Source organism: Dreissena polymorpha, chromosome 4 (assembly GCF_020536995.1).
Source record: "Dreissena polymorpha isolate Duluth1 chromosome 4, UMN_Dpol_1.0, whole genome shotgun sequence".
NCBI classification, from domain to species: Eukaryota; Metazoa; Mollusca; class Bivalvia; order Myida; family Dreissenidae; genus Dreissena; species Dreissena polymorpha.
In genome coordinates, this window is record NC_068358.1 from 97,928,231 (window position 1) to 97,951,011 (window position 22,781).

A 22,781-nucleotide genomic window follows, 5' to 3' on the forward strand; every position below is an offset into this window, starting at 1 on the left:
TTGGTATTGTTCTTATTGTCCCGTATTCAATGAGTTTTGTCTCGGCAAACGCTTTTAATTTCCTCATAAGCTAAAATGATTAAGCAACATGAAAGCGAACAATACAAACTATTGGCAAATGTTGTTATTTTAGAAAGCATTCAGAATATACGTGTTCATTATAATTTTCTGCATTTTTGTTTTATGTTCTATATTGAAACATAAGTTTTAGAACCCATCTTTTCGTTGACCGATCAATAAATGTATAAGTATTCTAGTACCTCAATAATACAATCACATAAATTAATATGAATACACTAATTCGCAACTTATCTTATTTAAAATGCATCGAATTATAAAACATATCGTGAACAGTTGGGACTGTCTTCAGATTGCAAGTATGGAGACCTAGCGAACAACTGCGATGTTGGAAGCTGTTCCCAGTATACAGCAGAGGACAGAACAAAGAAATGCTGTCAGACGTGCGCCGTGACAACAACAACGACAGCGCCAACAACAAAACCAACAACCCAGGCGCCTGTGATTCGCAAGATGGCCGTTACCATGGTGTTCGCCGTCAACACATCCGCGATTGACTTTGGCAACAAAACGTCCCCGTCCTATACCAACCTGCGCAATGATTTAACTAAAGAGGTACGTTGCTGATCGGTTTTTGGTTATTCGTTTTGAATTGACCGTTCCAATACGTACTTCTTGAATTATAGAGGCCTTTAGTCACTTGCATAAAAGCAAAAACAAGCGGATGTTAATGAGACTATCTCCTGTTATTATTTCTGGAGTTTAATTATTCCTATGTATTTGTAGCAACGCTCATAGACGATGGTGTTATGTTATCCAGTAATTTGGTTCCGTCCATGTTTATATATATATATATATATATATATTTACAGCTGACAAGTGTCTACAAGAAGAAAATGGGCGATGGCGTTAAATCTATAACAATCATTAGCATGAGGTAAGTATGCGCCAGTACACGATCAATACAAATAATTTGAGCCGCGTTCTGAGAAAACTGGGCTTAATGCATGTGCGTAAAGTGTCGTCCCAGATTAGTCTGTACAGTCCGCACAGGCTAATCAGGGACGGCATTCTCCGCTTTTATTGTATTTTTTGTTTCAATGAAGTCCCTCCTTACCGAAAATCAAGTCTACACTTGACATATATATATATATTTTTCTTTTTTTTCTTATTTTTGAAAGATCATTAAATGACCACACACCCACATACCCCCCCCCCCCTTTCCATGATGGCTTACGTTATACTGTCAAGCACTCGAATAGGCGAGCGCGCTGTCCTCTGACAGTTCTTGTCATTGTCACATGTTGAAAAAACATAGCTTTAGAAAATATCATACCGTATTAGCTTCACCCCTTTAAATAGGCCGTAGATATTGACATACTTGTCTTATTGTTTTTGTAAATAAGTATTATTGTTGTGCAACTTAGTAGTGTACTATTTATTGCAACGCAATTTGATTTATAATTATTACATTTTAAAACAGATCCGGAAGTTTGATCGCAAGCTACGAAGTGAATTACATCGAAAGCCAGTCATCAAATATGAAGTTTACCGAAGCTAATATCGGACTCGTGTCAGGCGATCAAATCAACGTTTTGAACCAGAGTGCGTCGGCATTGTCCGTGCAAGTTGGCAACACTAGTGGTAAGTTTCTGATTGAAGAAGGTTTTTTTGTGTGTGGCGGTATTAAAGAGTGATTAAAAAAATGTCACTCGTATTTATATAACTTTGCGAACGATTGGTGTTTGAAAACAGACAATGAATTGCCCAAAGACGACGTATGGCTACAAATATCTAGCTTAATTTTAAATGGAAAAGATGACCATCTCTTGTGCGTTAGGTCGTGAACGGTGCCCTTGTGTTTATAAATGAGCATCGCTCTCGGCAAACGGGCCTTAAAGCCACACACCTTGAAATGAAATACATGTTGAACAATACATATAGATGAAAGTTGAAAGTGTGCAAAGTTGTCATTAAATCAATAGCCTAGTTAGCAAGTAATTTTTTATTATTATTTTAAAACCGAAAGTAGAATTTCTATACGTATAGGTCCATTTCGACAAACGCGATTATTTTAAAGTTTTAAAGCGCAAAAAAGACGGATTTCTACCTTGAAACCACCAGATATATTCTAATTGGCATATATAAAATTATAAAATTAAATCTATAGCCTAGTTAGCACGTAATTTATTATTTTTCAAACGTACCGCTTTTAAAAGCGAAAGTAGGATTTCTAGACGTATACGTCCATTTCGACAAACGCGATTATTAAGTTTTAAAGCGCAAAATAGACGGATTTCTACCTTGTAACCACCAGATATATTCTCATTGACATAGATACAATATGTTTCTTATGTATACTTAAATTTACTATGCCATGTATTTCATTTCAAGGTGTGTGGCTTTAATGTATCTATGCGTATAGTGTTGTCCCCGATTCGATTGTACAGTCCGCACAGATAAATCGGGGACGACACTTTCCGCCTACACTGGATTGTCGTTTAGAAGGGACTTCCTTTCAACGAAAATTCTTTTATTAGATAGTATTTTCCATGATTAGCCTGTGGATAATCTGTGTGGGACGAGACTACGCAAATACATTAAAGCCCGCGCTCGGCTCACATATTAAAAACAACAACACTACATTTGTGTTATTGGGCATCATTTCCAGTTACCAAGGAGACTTTGAGTGAGAAAGTGTGTCCTCTGTTCGAGACCAGCGGAGGATGTGGACAGGGGTCTCACTGTGAGAACCAGGCAGGCATACCAGTCTGTGTGTAAGTGAATAGTCAATACCATTTGTAATCATGTGTTCGTTTAAAAGGACAAGCTTTAAATGTTTGGTTGATTAATCATTATTAAATTAATTACGTATTTATTTGTGTCAGCTTTCAATTTCGATAGAGAAACATAAACACGAATAAAACACACTCAAAAGAATTAGATTGTTGGAAAATATAAACTGAAAAATTCCACTAATTCTTTAATGTATCACCAAGTTATGCGAAAATTAAAAGCATCGCTCTGGGCGAACGGGCCTTAATGCATGTGCGTATAGTGTCGGCCCCGATTTAAATGCAGTCCGCACACATTTATCAAGGACGAAACTTTTCGCATTTATGGATTTTTTTGTTTAAAGAATGTCTCTTCCAAACAAAAATCGAGTCTAGTCGGAAACTTCACTGATTAGCCATGCTACTTTCGCACGACACTTTACGCGCATGTATTAAGCCCGGTTGTCCCACAGACAGACTTATTTTGAGTCGCGTTCTGAGAAAACTGGGCATATTGCATGTGCGTAAAGAGTCGTCCCAGATTAGCCTGTGCAGTCAGCACAGGCTAATCAGGGACGACGCTTTTCGCCTAAATTGGATTTTTGCTACGGCGAGACTTCATTTAAACGAAAAATGTCATAAAAGCGGAAAGTGTCGTCCCTGATTAGCCTGTACGGACTGCACCGGCTAATCTGGGACGACACTATACGCACATGTATTATGCCAAGTTTTCTCAGAACGCGACTCAATTGTCTATCCTTTTTTTCAGGCGGGATGAATCTTCAGGTGAGATAAAAATACATTTGTTGTATCGCCTATCTGTGCAGTGCGCTTTGCAGAACATAATGTGAGAACTTTACGTATTTCTTATGCTGTAAATCATGGACGCCGTTATGTTTGATTGGATGTTTTTAACGGTCGTTGTAAGTATTTTTTATCCGTTTATAATACCAGAGACGTAGATCAATCGGGACTCCTCGGACAATTCCGCCATATAGACGGTGTGGTGTAGCCCACTGTCCGATGCGTTCAGATTGAGACGTAGATCTACGTCTCTGATAATACATCATAATTGTAAAAATGCGTATCAATTTATAATCCGCGCATAGTTTTACTCTTCCCAAGCAAATATACTATTAAAATTTGCTTAGGATCACTTTTTATTTTCACATTATCTTCAATTAAATTTAATTTAAATTGTTATTTTGCCGGTTTTGATATTAGAATGTGTGTTTTTGATTTTATTTGTATGTATTGATTTATCATTGATGCGTGACGCTGGCTGAATCTAGCTAGGGGTGAACTTCAAATTACACATACTATAAAAAGTGATCCTTAGCAAATTTTGAGTAGTATATATTAAATCAGACGATTCACTCGAAGCTCACTTTGACCATTATACTAGAAATGCCTTTTACTTAAAGATCTTTTCATGACTATATACAATAGGTTATACATTACGGAAAATAAGCAAACTAGCTTTACACTTTTATGGATGTTTTTCTTTTAAAAGATGTCTCTATGAATAAAATTGATGCTAATGTTGTTTTTTTTACAATAAAACGGATTTCGCACGAAAATTAACCCATTTATGCATAGCGTCTAGAAAAAAGGCCTTGGCAAACAGCGTAGACCCAGATGAGACGCCGCATCATCTCATCTGGGTCTGCGCTGTTTGCTTAAAGGAATTTCTGTAAGAAATATTCTAAATATAGAAATAAATATACTAGACATCCCTAATTTTGGAAATAAATTGATCCAATTTAGAAGAATGGGAGAGTCCACTAGGCATCAATGGGAACAGCTTACATACATTATTAAAAAAAAACACAGTCCTAAATAATACGGCTATACACGTTTGTATTTAAAGGTGGAATTTCGGAAGATGTGAAGATCATCATCATCGTCATAGTGTGCTCTATTGGAGTCTTGGTTGTCATTCTCCTCATCATTGCCTGCGTTGCTCATGCTAATCGTGCACGCAAACCCGGGCAACGACGCAGGAATCACGAACGGTAGGGGTTTTATAACATAGTGTACATGTTATTACATGAATTTGTATGTAGTTATATACATAAAGGAGCAATGAAACTTCAAGAACATTACAGAGAGAGAAATTCTTCTGATTCTGATAGTCTTTTGTTCAAGGTAAGTGCCTATATACAATGCAATACAATACATACATACATATCATTATTATACTGAAAATGATTCTCTTTTGGTTTACCGCCTTGGAACGATTGATTCAAAGCACGATGTTTGTATATTTATTAAGTATCTCGTATGTTTCCTGAATGTTTATTACAATATGAAATCTTGCTAATGTATGTCGTCCGATGTATTTTATTCAAGGAAAGCAACTCTATTCTATATAAGACAATACATATATCACGAACATGATTCAAGTTGGTTTAAAGCCTTGGAACGATCGATGAAAAGCAAGATGTTTATATTTATCAAGTATAATTGCATCTGTATCTTGAAGGTATTTTTTTTATATGAAATCGTGCAAATGTGTGTCGTCCGATAAAATACGTTGTTTTTATTTTTTACGAAATTTAAAAACACTTCTATTTGTTTCCCTCTACTTCTCATATTTCATAATATGATGTTTTAAAATACTGCAGTATTTTTTACTTGCGCATTCATACATTAAAATAGATAATCGTGTATCAACATTATCCAAAGCATTTCCAAATTATTAAATCCTTGTGATCTAGGGCGGTTATGGGAAGTCTTATAACTTATAAGGTGTATTGTTATATCAAGATAGTGTTCGTCTCAGGAAAGCGAGTCGTGTACGTTACTGAATGCCATATGTGCTATATTAACCCATTTATGCCTAGTGGACTCTCCCATCCTTCTAAATTGGATCAATTTATTTCCAAACTTAGGTATATCTAGTATATTTATTTCTATATTTAGAATATTTCTTACAGAAATTCCTTTAAGCAAACAGCACAGACCCAGATGAAACGCCGCATCATGCGGCCTCTCATCTGGGTCTACGCTGTTTGCCAAGGCCTTTTTTTTCTAGACGCTAGGCATAAATGGGTTAAATTAATATCAATACAAACCAAGCCACATAATCAGTTCTCTCATTTTAGTATTCTTTCTCTATTGACGCTGCAGCCGAAGTTTAAATATGTTTAAAGTTTGATAACATCCATTATTTCAGACACGTATCTAAGATGACGGACGAATTCAATGGGTCCCAAAACTATCATGTGTACGACAACCCCATAATGACACAGGAGCCTAGAAGGTCTCGGCGCTCGGATGCACGACCTTATGCGATACCCGGTTGGCTTTTTTACCCCGATTATAGACTGGACTTAGTATTAGATGCATTTTAATTACGTGTTTGTGTGTACAAAATCAATCCGTTCGCTACACAGATTGACAGTTCTTATTCAATATATAGAATATTATAAATTAACTTAAATCATATATACTCATAATAAAAAACAAACAATTGTAACTGCTTCGTATCTAGAATAATACATTTAGAAATTAACAAGGTGACGTTTCCCTTTATTGCTTATTACAATCGTAAATAAAAAAATGAAAATGATGTGCGTTAACAATACCCTATGGGTAAGGGACATGTGTATAAGGTGTATTACACCGCATATTATAAGTGAAATTGTGATCAAAATGTATGTGTAGTCATTAACAGAAGACGGTATGTTTATTCAAGCTTTGTACTTTATAAAATATATACAACGAAATGAGGCAAGCAAAGGCATCTGCTCGTTAATATTATAACAATAAGACAAATGTCCCATACATTATCATTTAACAAGATAACACTGTAATAAAGATATGGCATCCGCCGTTGGAATTGTTCAATGGTACGATTATCACATTGTCAATGTGAAAAAATAAATCTGATTGGGTAAAACCAAAGGTCTATCAAGATCTGTGGTGCAACGTAGTCTAACCAAACCCTCCCAAACTCACAGTGTCTGTGTTTCCTTGTAACATGATCGGCTTAACCAATACATATGCCTAGTGGACTCTCCCATCCTTCTAAATTGGATAAATTTATTTCCAAAATTAGGGATGTCTAGTATATTTATTTCTATATTTAGAATATTTCTTACAGAAATTCCTTTAAGCAAACAGCGCAGACCCAGATTAGACGTCTCATCATGCGGCGTCTCATCTGGGTCTACGCTGTTTGCCAAGGCCTTTTTTCTAGACGCTAGGAATACATGGGTAATGTTTTGATCTTGTATTCGTATAGCCTACGAGTATCCGGTCGCTGTATCAAATGGAAACGTCAGACATTCTAGACGAACGTAATTCTCCAGCAACGTAAGTAATATACTTAACAATTATAGTAATACGTAGTACGGCAGCGTAACAAGCTAAATGTTATATTAAATATTAGTATACAGAATATTATACGCATTGGACAATTATAAACAACATAAATTCAATGTCATTAATGGTTCATGAAAATAACCTAATACCAGATTAAGTTTCAACGGCATTATAACAGAAAGCCGCTTTAAGGTACACGATTGCGTAATGACGGCTCATGCCAAAGGCAAAGCAAAAGCTGATATATGGTGCACGAATGTAAAAATTTCAACTGAAGTTTTTTGGTAAAATGGTTTTGTAAATTGAATTATTAATTTGATACACCTTTCTCATTCATCCGATATTTATGCATGCTCGATTTTATTTTCAGAAATACCAACATGTGTTCAGTTTTTGCTCGATGATGGACAAGTATCGTGTTACAACCATTATAATTATGCATGAAATGACAATTAATATGCACTGTTCAGCTGTGTCGAACTTAATTATTGAAAACTCGTATTGATATGGAACAGACAAAAATCCAAGGCATCGACAATTACAAAATACTATGTTTAAACGGAGATTAAGTTGAATAAAATGACATTTATATCAATCGTCATACAAATAGTGTTACTTTAAAAATGAAATCGAGTTATAATATTATTTATGTTGTTTGTAAAGGGTGGTAAGTTATGTACATGTAGTATGGATTAATTCCTATCCAACATAAATTAGACAATGTACTTTAAATTCAAAACAACACGTGTTTAGCACGTTCTTTTTTACTGACATGCTCCTGCGTATTATTCTTATATTGTTCTTATACGTCTTTATCTATTGAATTTGTTGTATTGTAATCATACCAATATTACTCCACCATTTATTTTTGCACTGTTGTACATACATACATACATACTCAGAGAATCTCAAGAAAGATCTTTATAAAAAAAGTTATGTTTAGACATATAGTTAAAGTTACTCAAAGTTCTGCAACGACGCTCAGCGCTGAAGATTTTGTATTTGTTTCACATGAACATATCTGCTACATTGAAAATATTGTCATGTATGTTTTTTATTTGACTGTTGACACTTATTGCTTTGTTTGCCGGAAAATTTATAATCAGCAAGAATGCACTATTAAAGCACTATACATAATAGTTGGTGCTTTCTTAGCCGATTTATCTTCTAATAACATTTCTCGGGAATCTACAGAAATAGCTATTAATAAACATGCTTTATGATAGATCTTTGATGTAAATCGGCTAAAACAGGAAAATGAATAGAAGCCTTAATCCATTTATGCCTAGCGTCTAGAAAAAGGGCTTGGCAAACAGCGTAGACCCAGATGAGACGCCGCATCATGCGGCGTCTCATCAGGGTCTGCGCTGTTTGCTTAAAAGAATTTCTGTAAGAAATATTCTAAATATGGAATGAGTGATATATTGACGTCATCATTTGCTGACGTTCAATTGAACGAATGATAATGGCGACTAAAATTCGATATAAGCTCCAGCGTATAGCAGCGATTTGAGAGTGTTGAAAACTGGCCCAACATAACATATTCGTTATGTTAGGGAAAATCCAGTTTTTGATTAAATCCCGAAAGTGGTGTATTTTATTGCGCAATCGCTATAAACACGTGGCTTGGCCGGAAGTACATGTAGCGTTAATAGCAACCCAAAGGCAATTCAACCCCAGGAGACAATTCACGCGCTAGACAATTCAAATTTGATTTTAATTAATTTATTTTGTACCCAAAATATTTCGTTCTCATATTTTTTCGTACCCAAATTTTTTTCGTATCCATTTTTTTCGTACCCAATTTTTTTTCGTACCCACATTTTTCGTACCGAATTTTTTTTCGTACCCATTTTTATCGTACCCAAATGTTTTTCGTACCCAAATGTTTTTTCGTACCCAAACTTTTTTTTCGTACCCATTTTTTTCGTACCCAATTTTTTTTCGTACCCAAATGTTTTTTCGTACCCAATTAATCTTTTTCGTACTCAATTTTTTTCATACACAAATTGATTTCGTACCCAATTTTTTTCGTACCCAAATAATTTTTTCGTACCCATTTTTTTCGTACCCAAATGTTTTTCGTACCCAAATTTGTTCGTACCCCCAAAAAAATTTCCTACCCATTTTTTTCGTACCCAAATGTTTTTCGTACCAAAATTTGTTCGTACCCGAATTTTTTTTCGTACCCATTTTTATCGTACCCAAAGGATTTTCGTACCCAATTTTGTTCGAACCCAATTTTTTTCTTTTTTTCGTACCCATTTTTTCGTACCCATTTTTTTTTCGTACCAATTTTTTTGGTACCCAAATGTTTTTCGTACCCAAATTTTTTCACACCCCAATTTTTCCCCCATTTTTTCGTACCCATTTTTTTTCGTATCTAATTTTTTTCGTACCCAAATTTTATATATTTATCCATTGTTTTCGTACCCAAATATTTTTTCGTACCCTTATTTTATCGTATTTTTTCGTACTCTAATTTGTTTTCGTACCCAAAAATTGTTTTTTTCCTACCCACATTTTTTTCGTACCCAATTTTCTTTCGTATCCAAATTTATTCGTACCCAAATATTTTTCGAACCCATTTGATCGTACCAAAATTTTTTTCGTATCTAAATTTTTCCGTACCATTTTTTTATAATGATCGGTTTTTTTCGATTTGATTTGATCTCCCCACTTATTCCATCCCGCGAAACCCTTAAGGTGTCGCAACTCAAGTACAGAAATAAATATACCATACATCCCTAATTATGGAAATAAATTGATCCAATTTAGAAGGATGGCAGAGTCCACTAGGCATAAATGGGTTATTTTTTCTATATTTTCAGTTAACATATTTTGTAACAACTTAGACACTTACATTTATTAATTCGGGCCTACGGGCAGAAAATGTCCTAAAATTTATATTGGATATTTACAAAGGTTACAACTGGGTAAGACAATTTGGTAGCAAAATACAATAACGCAATTAAACGTTTGCGCGAAATATATTAAATAAGTAAAGTGGTAAAACCCAACCTTCCATTGTCATATATATACCGGCGTACCGCAACGAGATGAGGTAACCGGAACCAATGACGCTCTCGTAACGGATGTTCATCTGGTGAACGATGTATAAATAAGTTTATTTATAAATATTGAATAAGCAATTTGACTGAACTTCCCAACAGTTCAAGTTTCTTGTTTTTAGTTGTTTGCACGAACAACTAAGGTTACGAGTGGTGTTCTGAAAATTGGTATGAAGACCACTACTGTTTACCAAATCACTAAAAAAATCGAGGATTAAAAGCAATCAGTGCCGAGAAATAGTTCGCGGAGGTACACTTGACGTAACTAAATAGGCCATACATGTTGTGTAAAGTATACTCTTCCGCTCCGCGAATTCTTTCTCCACGTGACCAGCATAATGCATTAAAGAAAATAATCCACTGCGTGTTACGTTATTATGGACATCACGCCAAGACGATGATCGCTCCGCCCACTTAGTCACGTGGCTTAGCGGTTAGAAAACCTAGACAAGCTAGCACCAACGTGGCTTCTTTGACTATAGATTGCCTATAGATTACGCGATATTCGGAAGGATTTTATGGACTTTTGTCACCCCGTGTAACACTGGTAAAAAGGGTTTGTGTTATTAATTTATTATGCAAATGCAAAAAATATAATTTTATAAAGAACATAAGCTATGTATAACGGGTATTTCGTTGCTTAAAACACGCTCCCAAACGCTTGCGCGCTTACCGAAATCTAACCTGTTACTACGTGTAATGGTGGTATTAGTAATACTAAACACCTCTTCACTGGTATTTACTCATTTTATTTACGAAAATACTTACGAAACATTTTTCCCCACACGTATTTGATACGAATAGCGCTTTATTACTGGGATTTTCACGCTTTCTGACGCCGATCGGGTACCGAAATCCCCCATGTTATTAGATATAAAAGTGATATTTATAATACTAAACATTGCTTATGGGTATTTGTTAATCAATAATTACAACTACTGTCACATTCATATAAATGCTGCATTCTGATTGGATACTTTTTTCACGTGACCGGTTTTTCATTTTCCTATGAACCCATTTCGTTTGCAAATTTAAACATTTATTTATTTATTTATAATTCATTCATGGCGCTACTTTCTGGTCATATACAAGTTGCCAAAATTACGTTATGCTTTGCGCGAAACTTAATGGCGTTGTTTTTTTATTGGTCAGTAGCGAATGACGTTATATTCTTTTGCGCGAACTTCCACGATATACCCGTTTGACGTAGATGAAATCGAAACTGAAAATAGATTCATACGCTAGATTAAAAGGTTTTTATTACCTTTACCACCATTTAATTTAAGCTTTCAGATCATTTTGTGTTGTAATTATAAGAATTGAATAGCATTTTTCTGCATTTCATCGGTGTATGAACTGTCGGGAAAAATACAACTAATTTATGCATAAACGCCGTCGGCGTTTATGCAAATTAGGCGTAATTTTCCCGACAGTTCATACACCGACGAAATGCAGAAAAATGCTATTCAATTCTTAAATTTAATTGAAAGTGCTGAAGCACAGTTATCTTTAAAGGTAACAGGGGCAGGTAAGCCAAAAGATGCATTCGCGAAGACACGGCAGGACTTTTAAATGCTCTCTGAATATATCCACATACACGTGCGAAGTTGAGGCTATTAGCTACCAACCTTAATAACAGCCTATGTTTTATCAGATCAACGGAAGAAAAACAAACAAATCCAATAATATTTTACTAAGTGGTCAATGACACCAATATTTCATTGCGTAAAGCAAAAAAAAAATATTAAAAGAAAAATGCTTTATTTTAATATGCAAACAAATTCCATTTCATAATTGTTTCATAATGATAAGTAAATCACAGTTCATGTAGCTATGGTCCAGCTTGCGCATCTCGCAGTAGGTCAGGAGATACCCAATGAAACCACGCAACCATGCGTGATTTATAGCGGACAGCGCAGCTCCTGACCAGTCTTTGCATCTGCGCAGACAGGGCTTAGCTACGCTAGCCAACGCGCCATAAGACCCATTTTTGCATGACTAGGCTCTGAAAATATGTTTTGAATGTGTTGAAAGAAAACTGCGTGCTATTCAAATTTTAGAATTCCATATATTTTGATGGTGAAAAATAAATAAACAGTAATCCATGTGAGGACAAAAATAATGTGATCTCCCGTAGTATAATTTTTATTTATGAACATTTACGTGTGGTTTGAATGCACGTGCAATTAGTAACACACATTTCATGCGGTGAATATGCGACTAGCAAGTGACAAGAAACAACAACAATTTAAATCTTTTTGTTTAATCTAATTATTTAAAACGTATTTTTCTGACTTTATTTCAAAGTCAGGATATTATATTTTAGCGTTTCCGATCAACAAAATCGCCAATGGACGATTGAACCTGTCAGCTTGCGAATTAAATTCAAAATGTAACAGAAAAGGGCGATTGTAAAAACAATCAAGGTAACCCTACACATGTAACGGAATTCCCTAGTTTAAATGAGCTCGGTTAGCAGCTGGAGCGTGCACGTCGCGTCCGGGGCGGGAGTCAACCGCAAAATATTTTCTAAAAACTTCGAAGAATCGCCAAATGGATAGTGGTTTCACGTAATCGTCTGAGGAGGGTCAGATAGGAGATCTTCAGCGGGCTGCTGCGTTAATCAAGCGAGAACCGTCATCCTTAGACCCGGACGTCCTCTCCCGCTGACTTCGCTGACTCCCAGAACTTGGAAGGATCGCCAACCGGAATGGTAATAGTCCCTAGGTGGATAGTGGTTTCACTACATCTCTGGAAGAGGGACGGAAGCAGCGGGGGTGGAGCAGCGGGGGTGACAGCGTAGAGGAGGGACGAGGCGGACCTTAGGCAGTTATATAGAATTTCAACGCGCGGGGGGGGGGGGGGGGGGGGGGCTATGAAGATAACGGAAGTGTCGGTGACGGCGGTATGCAGTACGATCAACGTGCTTTCGAAACCGTTCTTAGGTTCGGATCGACGGCTTGTGGCGTCTAGAGAGGCCATTATAGCGGCACAGCGCGCGAGGAGCTGAGAGGTCTTTTTATCTCCCGCCATTGGCAAAGGGATATTTTTTGGGGGTTGTCCGTCCTTACGTCCGGCACTTTTGTGTCCGGTGCCATATTTTGGAAGTGATTTGGCGGATTTCATTGAAACTTGGTATGAGTATATATATGTATAAGAGGATGATGCACGCCAAATGGCATTGTTCACCATCTGTTAATAACGGAGTCATTGCCCTTTGTATCTTGAAAAAATGCTTTTTAATATAAGCTTAGAGCTTTATCTCCATTAACACTTGAGGCAGAGCCATGACACTTGCCATAGTTGTTCTCAGTCATCTGGGGATGCTTCACATTCAACACCCAAAACTGTAGGGGCTTAGGTCATGGCCCTTTGTATGTTGAAAAAAAAGCTTTCTTATATAAGCTTAGAGCTTTATCTCCATTAACACATGCGCCAGAGTTACGACACTTGCCATACTTGTACTCAATTATCTTGGGGTGCTTCACATACAACACCTATAATCCTAGGGGCTAAGATCAAGGTCACACATTGAGGTCAAAGGTCACAAATTTGAAGAATTTTTCAGTTTTTACTATTTAGTCATTCCTTTACTATGCATCAATGGATTCTTTAATAACTATCCACAATTGTTCTCCATTATCTTCCTGAGTGTCAAATATAAGTTCCAGGTTGCTAGGGTCATGGTCAAAGTCACACACAAAGGGCAAAATCACACATTTTGATTAAATATGCCTTACTTGGTAAGGATTCTTCCATACTAAAATGGATTTTCAAAATGTCCTTATTTAATTGTTCTCAAGTTATCAGGCAGTGCAAAGTCAAGGTCACATTTTTAAGGTCACACATTTGTAGAAATATTTATTATTTAGCCATTATTTTCCTATGCATCAGTGGATTATGTAATAACCTTCCATAATTCTTCTCCATCTTCTTCCTTGCTGTGTGTCATATGTAAGATTCATGTCTAAGGTTAAGGTCAAGGTTCATGTCTAGGGTTAAGGTGAACGTCACACAATATACTTCATATAAGGCCATACCATTCACATGAAGGGTGAAGGTAACACAAATGCTTCATGTAAGGTCGTTCGCTAAACCCCTAAACTGACCAGCAATATTTCCAGAATTATGTATACATCTTTGTAATTACAGGTTAGATATTTTGTGCTCCAACAAGGGCGAGCATATAGTCGCTGACTTGTCTGTCCTTCCTCTCTCATAATTTTATCTGGAGGAGGATATTGTTTTGGCGTTGTCCATCCGTCCTTTTATCTGGATGAGATTGTTTTGACGTTTTCCGTCCGTCCAGAAAACTTGTGTGACAAGAAGCATTTGTGGAACTGCTTTCGTGCATTTCAATGAAACTTGTTTGTGCATTAATACATTTCATTTATCAAAAATATATGCATAAAATGTTATGTTTTAAGTTTTTGATTTTCCCAAATACTAATTATGCACACATGTTGGGCCCATGTTTACCAACCATTCTTAATTTCTTGTACATTTAGACTAATTACTTCCCCCTCCCGCTTAAGGTGGTGGGATATAGAACTGGCGTTGTCCGTCAGTCCGTCCGTCCGTCCGTCCGTCCCAATTTTGAAATTTGGCGGGGAATATCAATTCAACGAATTCGCTTGTTTTTAATTTTCAGCACTCCCTTTGCAAAGAAACCTTGTACTTTTCAGGGCAACCAGACATGAATTATCTTTAAATTGTCTAGCAGTGCAAATAAAGGTCTCATTGGCCACCGGGAACTGTTGTTTTTTTATAAAAAGTATTTCGTTTGCGAATACCCAGGCAGCCGAGGTAAATTTTAATACTTTGGCTTAAATTGATACTATGGGCATCTAACAGTTTATAGGTGTCTATTTCAACCGTTGTTTAATTTTGGTGTTTTCACTTCATATACACTTATATTTGTTAATGCAGCATCAACATACTAAAACAATATCCCGGAAAGAGAAAAATAATGCATTTGATTATCAACCGTACTTTCGCTTGACAACTGATCATGCATGTACGATGTGAACCTAAATTTAGTTTGAGTGCAGATTCGTTTATACGACACAAAGACTCAATTTTGTTTTACGGATCATTTCGGCTTAGAGGACTGGGTGAGTCATGTAAAATATCGAATATAAAATATATTTTTTATAAACAACTGGTAGCAAGATGAGTTGCAGATAATTTATCAGTAACCACATTTTTACTAACTCTTTTCACCTGTTAATTCTTTTAAGCTCAATTCAACAGTAAAAAATGCCCATAAACCATTTTAAAATGAAATATTTTTCCCTGAAATATGACATGCGCAGGTTTTCATATAATGTAGTCGTTGAGACTCCGCAATGACCTGTTAATAAACTTCTGAATTACACACACACACACTTTAAAGGAGCACTATTTACCTTTTACTTGTTTAATAATCTTAACAAATCTTCTATCACCATACTGATGATAATGCCTCTAAACAACAGGTTCTTGTGTACTTTTCAGGTATCACACAGAAGCACTGAATCCAGTGCTCAGTGTTCCAAAGACAGTGACCTGAATTCATCAAACTTAATATGTCCGCAGAACTATGTGATTAAGGGTTATCATGTGTACAAAACCAGGCTACCAGTGACAAACCCACCCAAAAAAACGTTTGGTGGTCAGAGAGCACTTAAACATACATGACAACTGTGCTTGTTTGGTTCGGGTTCCAGAGCCGATCTGTTTTGATGCAGAGTTGCATGGTATGTTAACCGATGATTAACGACGGCTCCATCTGACTGACATTGCCGGTTTGCCTGTTGGTCATGTGCCGTGAGAGTTGGCACCTATTGAAAGGAATGTTTTAGATGCTGGTGGAAATGTGTATGCTGAGACATGTGGTGAACCAGTACCAACTACATAACCATGGCCAGAGCAACAAGACATTACGGGTAGTGTTGTTTTGCCATGCAGATACTTTTTAAAGCCTACACACTCTTACATTGAGATTGTGAAGGATTTGAGAGATTTCATTTCAAAAATGGAGGCTGACAATGTAATGTCAGTATTGGAAATGTGACATTGTGCTAGTCATTGGTTTGTGTTTCTTAATATGTTCAGTACGTTCTTTTTGTTAATTTATTATGTTTTCCATTAGTTTATTAACACGTGTAGTTATCCATATTTAAGCAAAGTTATTGCTTTGTTTGTGTTCAAACACATTTATGCATGCAAAGTTATTGCAGTTTCTGTTTCAAATGTATCTAAAGTTTAAAATGTATACATTTATGATGCATCTGCTATTGGTTGTTAATTAATTTTTGAAAATACTTTGCAAATGTTTTCGTGTACATGTTTTATGTCAAAGGTATCGGCTGTGATGTATTTGGTTAGTGGTCTCAATTTAACAGTATTATTCCCCTTATTTTGCTTCACTGTAATTTGTGTTGCAGTTGTTCATTTTATTAATATGGTCATAACGTAACTTCACTAAATTTCAAACAAAGATTGATATTATATTTAATTTTTGTTTGGAGAATGTACATAAATGCAGGGTCTTATTTCAAGAAACATTCAAAACTAGTCAGTGTAATTGTAAATTTGTTTATATATGTTGATTTATTTTTCTTCATTTTATTGTTTCTTTTTTTGGGGAGGGGTGGGGGACCTTTTTTACAAAAATGATCTGTGATTGATTAGTTCTCATCTTATTGTCGAGATTAAAACATTGAAAACATTGAAATCGTTGTTTCTATTGCTTGTTTCATTTCATCACTTTAATGCACAACAGAAATCAAGTGAAATCAAGTGAACTGCCTTTTGACAGATGTTTGACAGTCAAATAATGTTTTGAGACGGTCCCTGACCTTCACACAGAATGCATCTTGCAAACGATTGGCCAATGAGTCATGTGATTCGGAACACCTTCGTATGGTTTAAAAATACCATTCAGATGAGCGGGTAATTATTAATTCCAACGCGTTATTACCAAGGCGAACATGAAATGCATTCGGAAGTCGAAATTAGTAAAAAATGTGACCTTCTAAAAACATAAAGTTTGCTTTGTAAAACTTTAAATTATAACCTTCGGTGATGTAAATATCGTAACTGATTCGGAACTCCTAGCGCGACTGTATAATTTATATTTTTGACCATGGTAAATGTTCAGTTTTACTGTTGTCTTGCAAATAACATAACTACAACGATAATTTGCGCATCTGAAACAATTTTATTTAATTTTGTCAATTTACCAAAACGTGAAAAGGTCCCTTTAATATATAAACATCGTTGGTGAATCTGTCAGAAATCTCTTATTTAATTGATATATTAAGCTGTATTACTGATCTGATAAATTGTATCATATAGTAAGTTATACGAACATACACAACAACATCTATTCAATTAAAAAAACGCTCGCATACACATGTTGTGATTTTCAAAACTGCATGTGAATCTATTTGAGATCAGCCTAGGCTGTAAACAAGGGTGCTACTGTGAGAGCGAGGCATGGACACCAGCATTTGATTAAGAAATGTATATATGAATGTGTTCTGTTATTTATTTACGTATTTATTTATTTATGTATTTAAGGTTTACACTGAATCATGTTATTCTCGGAATTGTGTATACTTAATGATGTTAAAAACCAAGAGTCGCATGCTTGCAGCTCAACCATTCTTGCCTTAATAGATCGATCTAGAGAAAACGAAATGATAGTCAGTCTTTTAAAGAAAGAAACAAAAACATATATTTGTGACTAAACGCGGCCTTTCTTCAAAAACAATAATACAATAATTAAAAAAAAATACATATGAGTCAAAATAACAAAATAATTGAAAAACAGAACAAGAAAAAGTAAAAGTAAAACATACAAACATTTTTTGAATGAAATTTTTACAAATATTAGATTTTTCGTAAAAATGTATAATGTAAAAGAAGGCCCGTTTTGTTTCAGCTTATTTAAGTGAATATGTGAAATCAGGTATTTATTAAAAGAAACTATGCTGTTGGCTTTAATATACTCAATACAAACTTTGAGACGAGGGGGACATTCTCTGATAAATATATGCAATATCGGATCTCAGTTTTAATGCATTCAGACAGAAATGTGCAAGACCTATCAATATAGATTTTTTGTTAGTTTAATTCAATGATTGTAAAAATGGTAATATACTATTTTTGTTCATATTTGGTATAGGTGTAGTTCCAAAACTGATATATAATACATATTAGTACAAACTGTTACTCATCTTAAATTTTATAAGGGTACACAATTTACATATTCTATCATTTCGTGGAGTGTGTGCTTGCCCAACAACTTTTATAAATAGAACACGAGAGTGCAATCTCAATTTCGCTTTTATGTTTTAAAATGTATAACGTTCACCTTGTTCAATTGTGACGACGCAGTGATGCAGACGAACATAATCATGATCAGGATAAACAGTACAACCGCACTGCAAACAGCAGCAAATATAATGACGATAGTACCAACTGCAAAAACACAGATCAGGAAAATAGACAAGTGAAAAACAATATTTTACATGTAGCATTTACATACATGTATTTCCATGCATTTGCATAAAACAACATTTTGACTAAAACAAAGTGAAAGCCACCGTTTACTAAATTACAAATTAAAACAGTATTTTCTCAATCATTAAAACTTAACATATTGATGAAAATATTTGTTTAAGAATTGTCACAATTAAATTGGTCTTTAATAAGATTCGCTAACGATCTTACCTTTTGTTTCATCTCGTCTGAAATGCAACACAAAATAACGAATAACTATTGGTTCATCTTTAATGTAAGATTGTGAACTGAACTGAGTCAACTTTTAATCTTTCATTACTGAAACAAATTAAGTACATAACAAATGTACATATGTCTTTTTTAAATGTGCACGATATAACAAATTATGATGTAAACACGTTTTATAGCAGTCAATGTTTTGAGGTAGGCATATTCCTCGGAATCAACCATATTATCAGAATATTTGAAAAATATAGTCAGATTCAACAAAACAAACAATTTGATACCGAGATGTAATATATTTTAGACACAAAAACACAACATAACAGAAAAAGCCATATTTTACAAATAATAAGAGCAAGTGTTCATGACTTAACATGTCAAACATCATCATTTACCCTTAAAAATACAGCGTCATAGCGATCTCTGTAAGTGGTTCCTTGAACAATAAATTCGTAGAGATATGATTAACAGTAACACATTTTACTGCATATCGGTTTGTTATATATCAGGCTAAGCACGAATAAAATAACGGTTCGGCAAATTCACGGTCCTTTTTTTTAGCCGTACCTGATTTATAGCACACCGATAGAACAGTTACCTGTTATTCTCTACGTATTACAAGTAATTAAAAAACCAAAGTGAAACAATAACAAAGTACACATCGAAACATATGTTAAATAAAACTTGTGCGTTCACAATTTCTGAACCAGTGAATACTCAAGTTGTAATTTTTTATTGTTCCCCTTATGAGTCGAGTCATGCGAAACTGTGTCTTATACAAAGCTCTAGACCAGCTTCTGCGCATCCACGAAGTCTAGTGGGGAGTTACACTGTCCGCTAATTCTCCTAACTAGACTGTATAAATGACGCATATTTACATGACGATGCTCCTATACAAACCACTATTTAGCAGAAACAAATATTTTAACTATTCCATCATATAATGTGGGGCGCATTATAAAACATGACTATTTTGTACAAATTGTATTCAAAAATAATATACAAAACATCACTTACACACATACTGGTTTCCCTGCCTGATTCTCACAATGGGAACCTTGTCCACAGCCTCTGGTGGCATCGAATAGAGGACACACGTTTTCACTCAATGTCTCCTTGGTTACTAAAATATTAAAAATATTCTTTTTCGAGACTCTTATTTACATGACCATCAAAACAGACTGTCTGCACAAACATACTGTAGATAAACATATGCAATTATGGGAACGAGGAAGCATTTTTATAACTTGTTATAATGGGGTTTACGCAAGTTGCAAAATTTGCAATATAGATTTTTCCAAATGACCATGGGATACACGTGGTCTCCTCTGCGACATGATATAAAACTTAGAGAACAAGGAAATTTAATGCCAAATGCAATCATTACAAAACTTGACGCAGCCTACAACACATATATCCGTGATTTCATGCTATGATAACCAAAACAAATTATTTTCTTTAGTACTAGTAATGTTTTAGATGAAACTCAAGAAACTGTTTTACCAATAGCGTCTTTCACTTGAACGGAAGTTGCAGACACCGTCTCGTTCAATATAGTAACATTTTGGTTGCCAGATACGAGGCTAAGATTAGCATCGGTAAATTCCGTCGCTGATTCCGGTGTGTCATCGTAAACCACCTCGTACGTCACTACCAGGCTTCCGCGCCTTTAAAAATGCATAAGGTATTAGCAAGTTTCATCACTCATGAAACCGTCAGTAGAATAATCAATTTAGGAGTATATCTTAACACTTCCCCTTTGAACTATGTTTACAAAATAACTGCTTTCAATACGTAATTTAAAAATATATTTTGAAAAGCTAGAGGAAAGCTGTTTAGAAAATAACTGCTTTCAATTCGTTATTTCAAAATATATCTCGAAAAGCTGGAGTTTTTAATCTGCAAGTTAAATTCAGTTTAACTGAAACGTTTGAGAAAAAAAGTTGCCATACCGCATGTCAATTATGACTATGTCTCTTACTCGTCGCCTCATTGTATTCTGGTAAACAATCAACAACTGCAACATAAATGTATGTTAGTATAACTATATGAGATTACATGTAAGTATAGATTGAATAATATTTAGTACTAGCAATTGATTAGCAATACAAGTGTATTTTGTAAACTTGGAAAAAAAAAGAATTAAAGTTATGACCGTTTCACGAAAATACGTTAAATCGTCAACATTTACTGCGATATGTTTAGATATAATATGAATTAAATACTGATTCTAAATTTGCTGAAAATAAATATTCATAGCTCTGGGCGTGAGAACGGCTATACTTAATCGTTAATGAGGCAAAAACAACAAAATCATAGACAATCCAAAGTAATACAGCGCCAATGCTGCCATGTAGTGTATTACGCGAGAATTTTATGTTTGAAAATACACAATTCTTGTGTTGCAGACCTGATATCTTAGGTCAATAATCAGGTTTCTGTATGAAATGGAAAATGGATATCCGAAGTCGATGTTGACGAGATGAAGTGGAAATCGCATTATAATCACAGTGATGCGGGTACTGAACACTTCAGTTGTGCTAGTAGCGGTAGTTGGCGCGGATTTTGATGTTGTATAAGCTACTTTTGTGGTGGTTGAAACTGGAGTTGTTGTGGCTGGAGCTGCATTTTTTGATGAAAAAGCTACCAATTTAGTGGTAGGAGCAACAGTAATAGTGGTTGTAGTAGGAGATGCATTGGAAATTGAAGCAGTTGTGGTTGAAGTGGTAGCATTTGCAGCTGAAAAAATCACAGTTGTAGTTATAGGAGCAGCTGTTTTATGGGTAGACGTTGCAGTTGTAGTGGCAACAGTTGCAGTTGAAAAGGTAAGATCAGCAAGCGTAGTGGAAGGAGCAGCGCTTGTAGTGGTAGGAGCTTCGGTTGTTGTTTTGAGGGCAGCAGTTGTAGTGGTAGGAGCAGCTGTGGAAGTAGTTGGCGCATCATTTGTACTTGTTAGAGCGGCTGTTGTAGTGGTGGGAGCTGAAGTTGTAGTGGTAGGAGCAGCAGTTGAAGTGGTAGGAGCAGCAGTTGTAGTGGTAGGAGCAGCAGTTGAAGTGGTAGGAACAGCATTTGTAGTGGTATAAGCTGCAGTTGTAGTAGTTGTAGCAGCTGTTGTAGTTGTAGTGGTAGCATGTGCGCATGTCAGACAGCAGCTCACAGTTCTTGTGTTCTCGGTATATGAGGGGCATAATGTTACATCGCATCCTGATGCTCGGTCCCCATAAGGGCAATCTACAATGATATTGCGTTTTCAAGTGATGAAATTCGATCACTAATACTATTTTAATTAATAACTGAATATTGTATAATTAGTATAATATCCGGTTTGAATATATTCTTCATATATTAATTTTTAACGTTATTATGATACATTTATTTCATTATGTGCTAAAAATCTCATTTCGGTAAAAATGACCAAAGGTTTGTGTGACAAAAATGTGTACTTACTGGGAATACTCAACGCCCTACCCGGACATGACTGACAACACTGGCCTGCGTTACTATAGCAACCGCTAAGTGACAATGTGGAGCACCAGCTCGCTTTGTCTCCATAGGTACAATCTACAAAACACAATTTCGTATTTTATTTCCCATTTGTACCTCACTCGATCATTTATAGTTACTATAGTAATAACAAACGATATTTAAAGGTTGTGTCTATATCATACAATAATAGTTATGCAAATAACTTCAATTTTAACCAACAATGAGCGTTTGTCTGCATTTCAAAAACTATATACGCCCAATTCCTATACAGCGCATAGTATTTGTACTAGTCGTAATACTTAATAATACTGAGTAGATGTATGAAATAATGATAATTTTGAAAACTACCTCCCATTCGTAATTTGTAATT

The 22,781-nt window shown here is 35.3% G+C and overlaps 1 protein-coding gene and 1 long non-coding RNA gene across 2 annotated transcripts in view; one reads left to right on the forward strand and one right to left on the reverse strand.

Annotated features, from left to right (window-relative positions):
• The window catches only part of LOC127879857 (uncharacterized), a 60,428-nt gene extending 52,168 nt beyond the window's left edge, over positions 1 to 8,260 (forward strand). The window contains exons 18-26 of the mRNA XM_052426929.1: positions 371 to 633; positions 891 to 955; positions 1,502 to 1,662; positions 2,690 to 2,795; positions 3,562 to 3,578; positions 4,663 to 4,807; positions 5,971 to 6,095; positions 7,042 to 7,112; positions 7,492 to 8,260. Coding sequence (XP_052282889.1) covers positions 371 to 633; positions 891 to 955; positions 1,502 to 1,662; positions 2,690 to 2,795; positions 3,562 to 3,578; positions 4,663 to 4,807; positions 5,971 to 6,095; positions 7,042 to 7,100 — 941 coding nt within the window. The 3' untranslated portion in view covers positions 7,101 to 7,112; positions 7,492 to 8,260. The remainder of the gene's footprint in view (positions 1 to 370; positions 634 to 890; positions 956 to 1,501; positions 1,663 to 2,689; positions 2,796 to 3,561; positions 3,579 to 4,662; positions 4,808 to 5,970; positions 6,096 to 7,041; positions 7,113 to 7,491) is intronic.
• Positions 8,261 to 20,889: 12,629 nt separating this feature from the next.
• Positions 20,890 to 22,479, reverse strand: LOC127879864 (uncharacterized). Its single transcript, XR_008049308.1, has 3 exons — positions 22,373 to 22,479; positions 21,336 to 22,156; positions 20,890 to 20,942 (listed from the first exon to the last, which is right to left on the reverse strand). It is a non-coding gene; the product is annotated as an uncharacterized LOC127879864 (long non-coding RNA).
• Between the last annotated feature and the right edge of the window lie 302 nt (positions 22,480 to 22,781).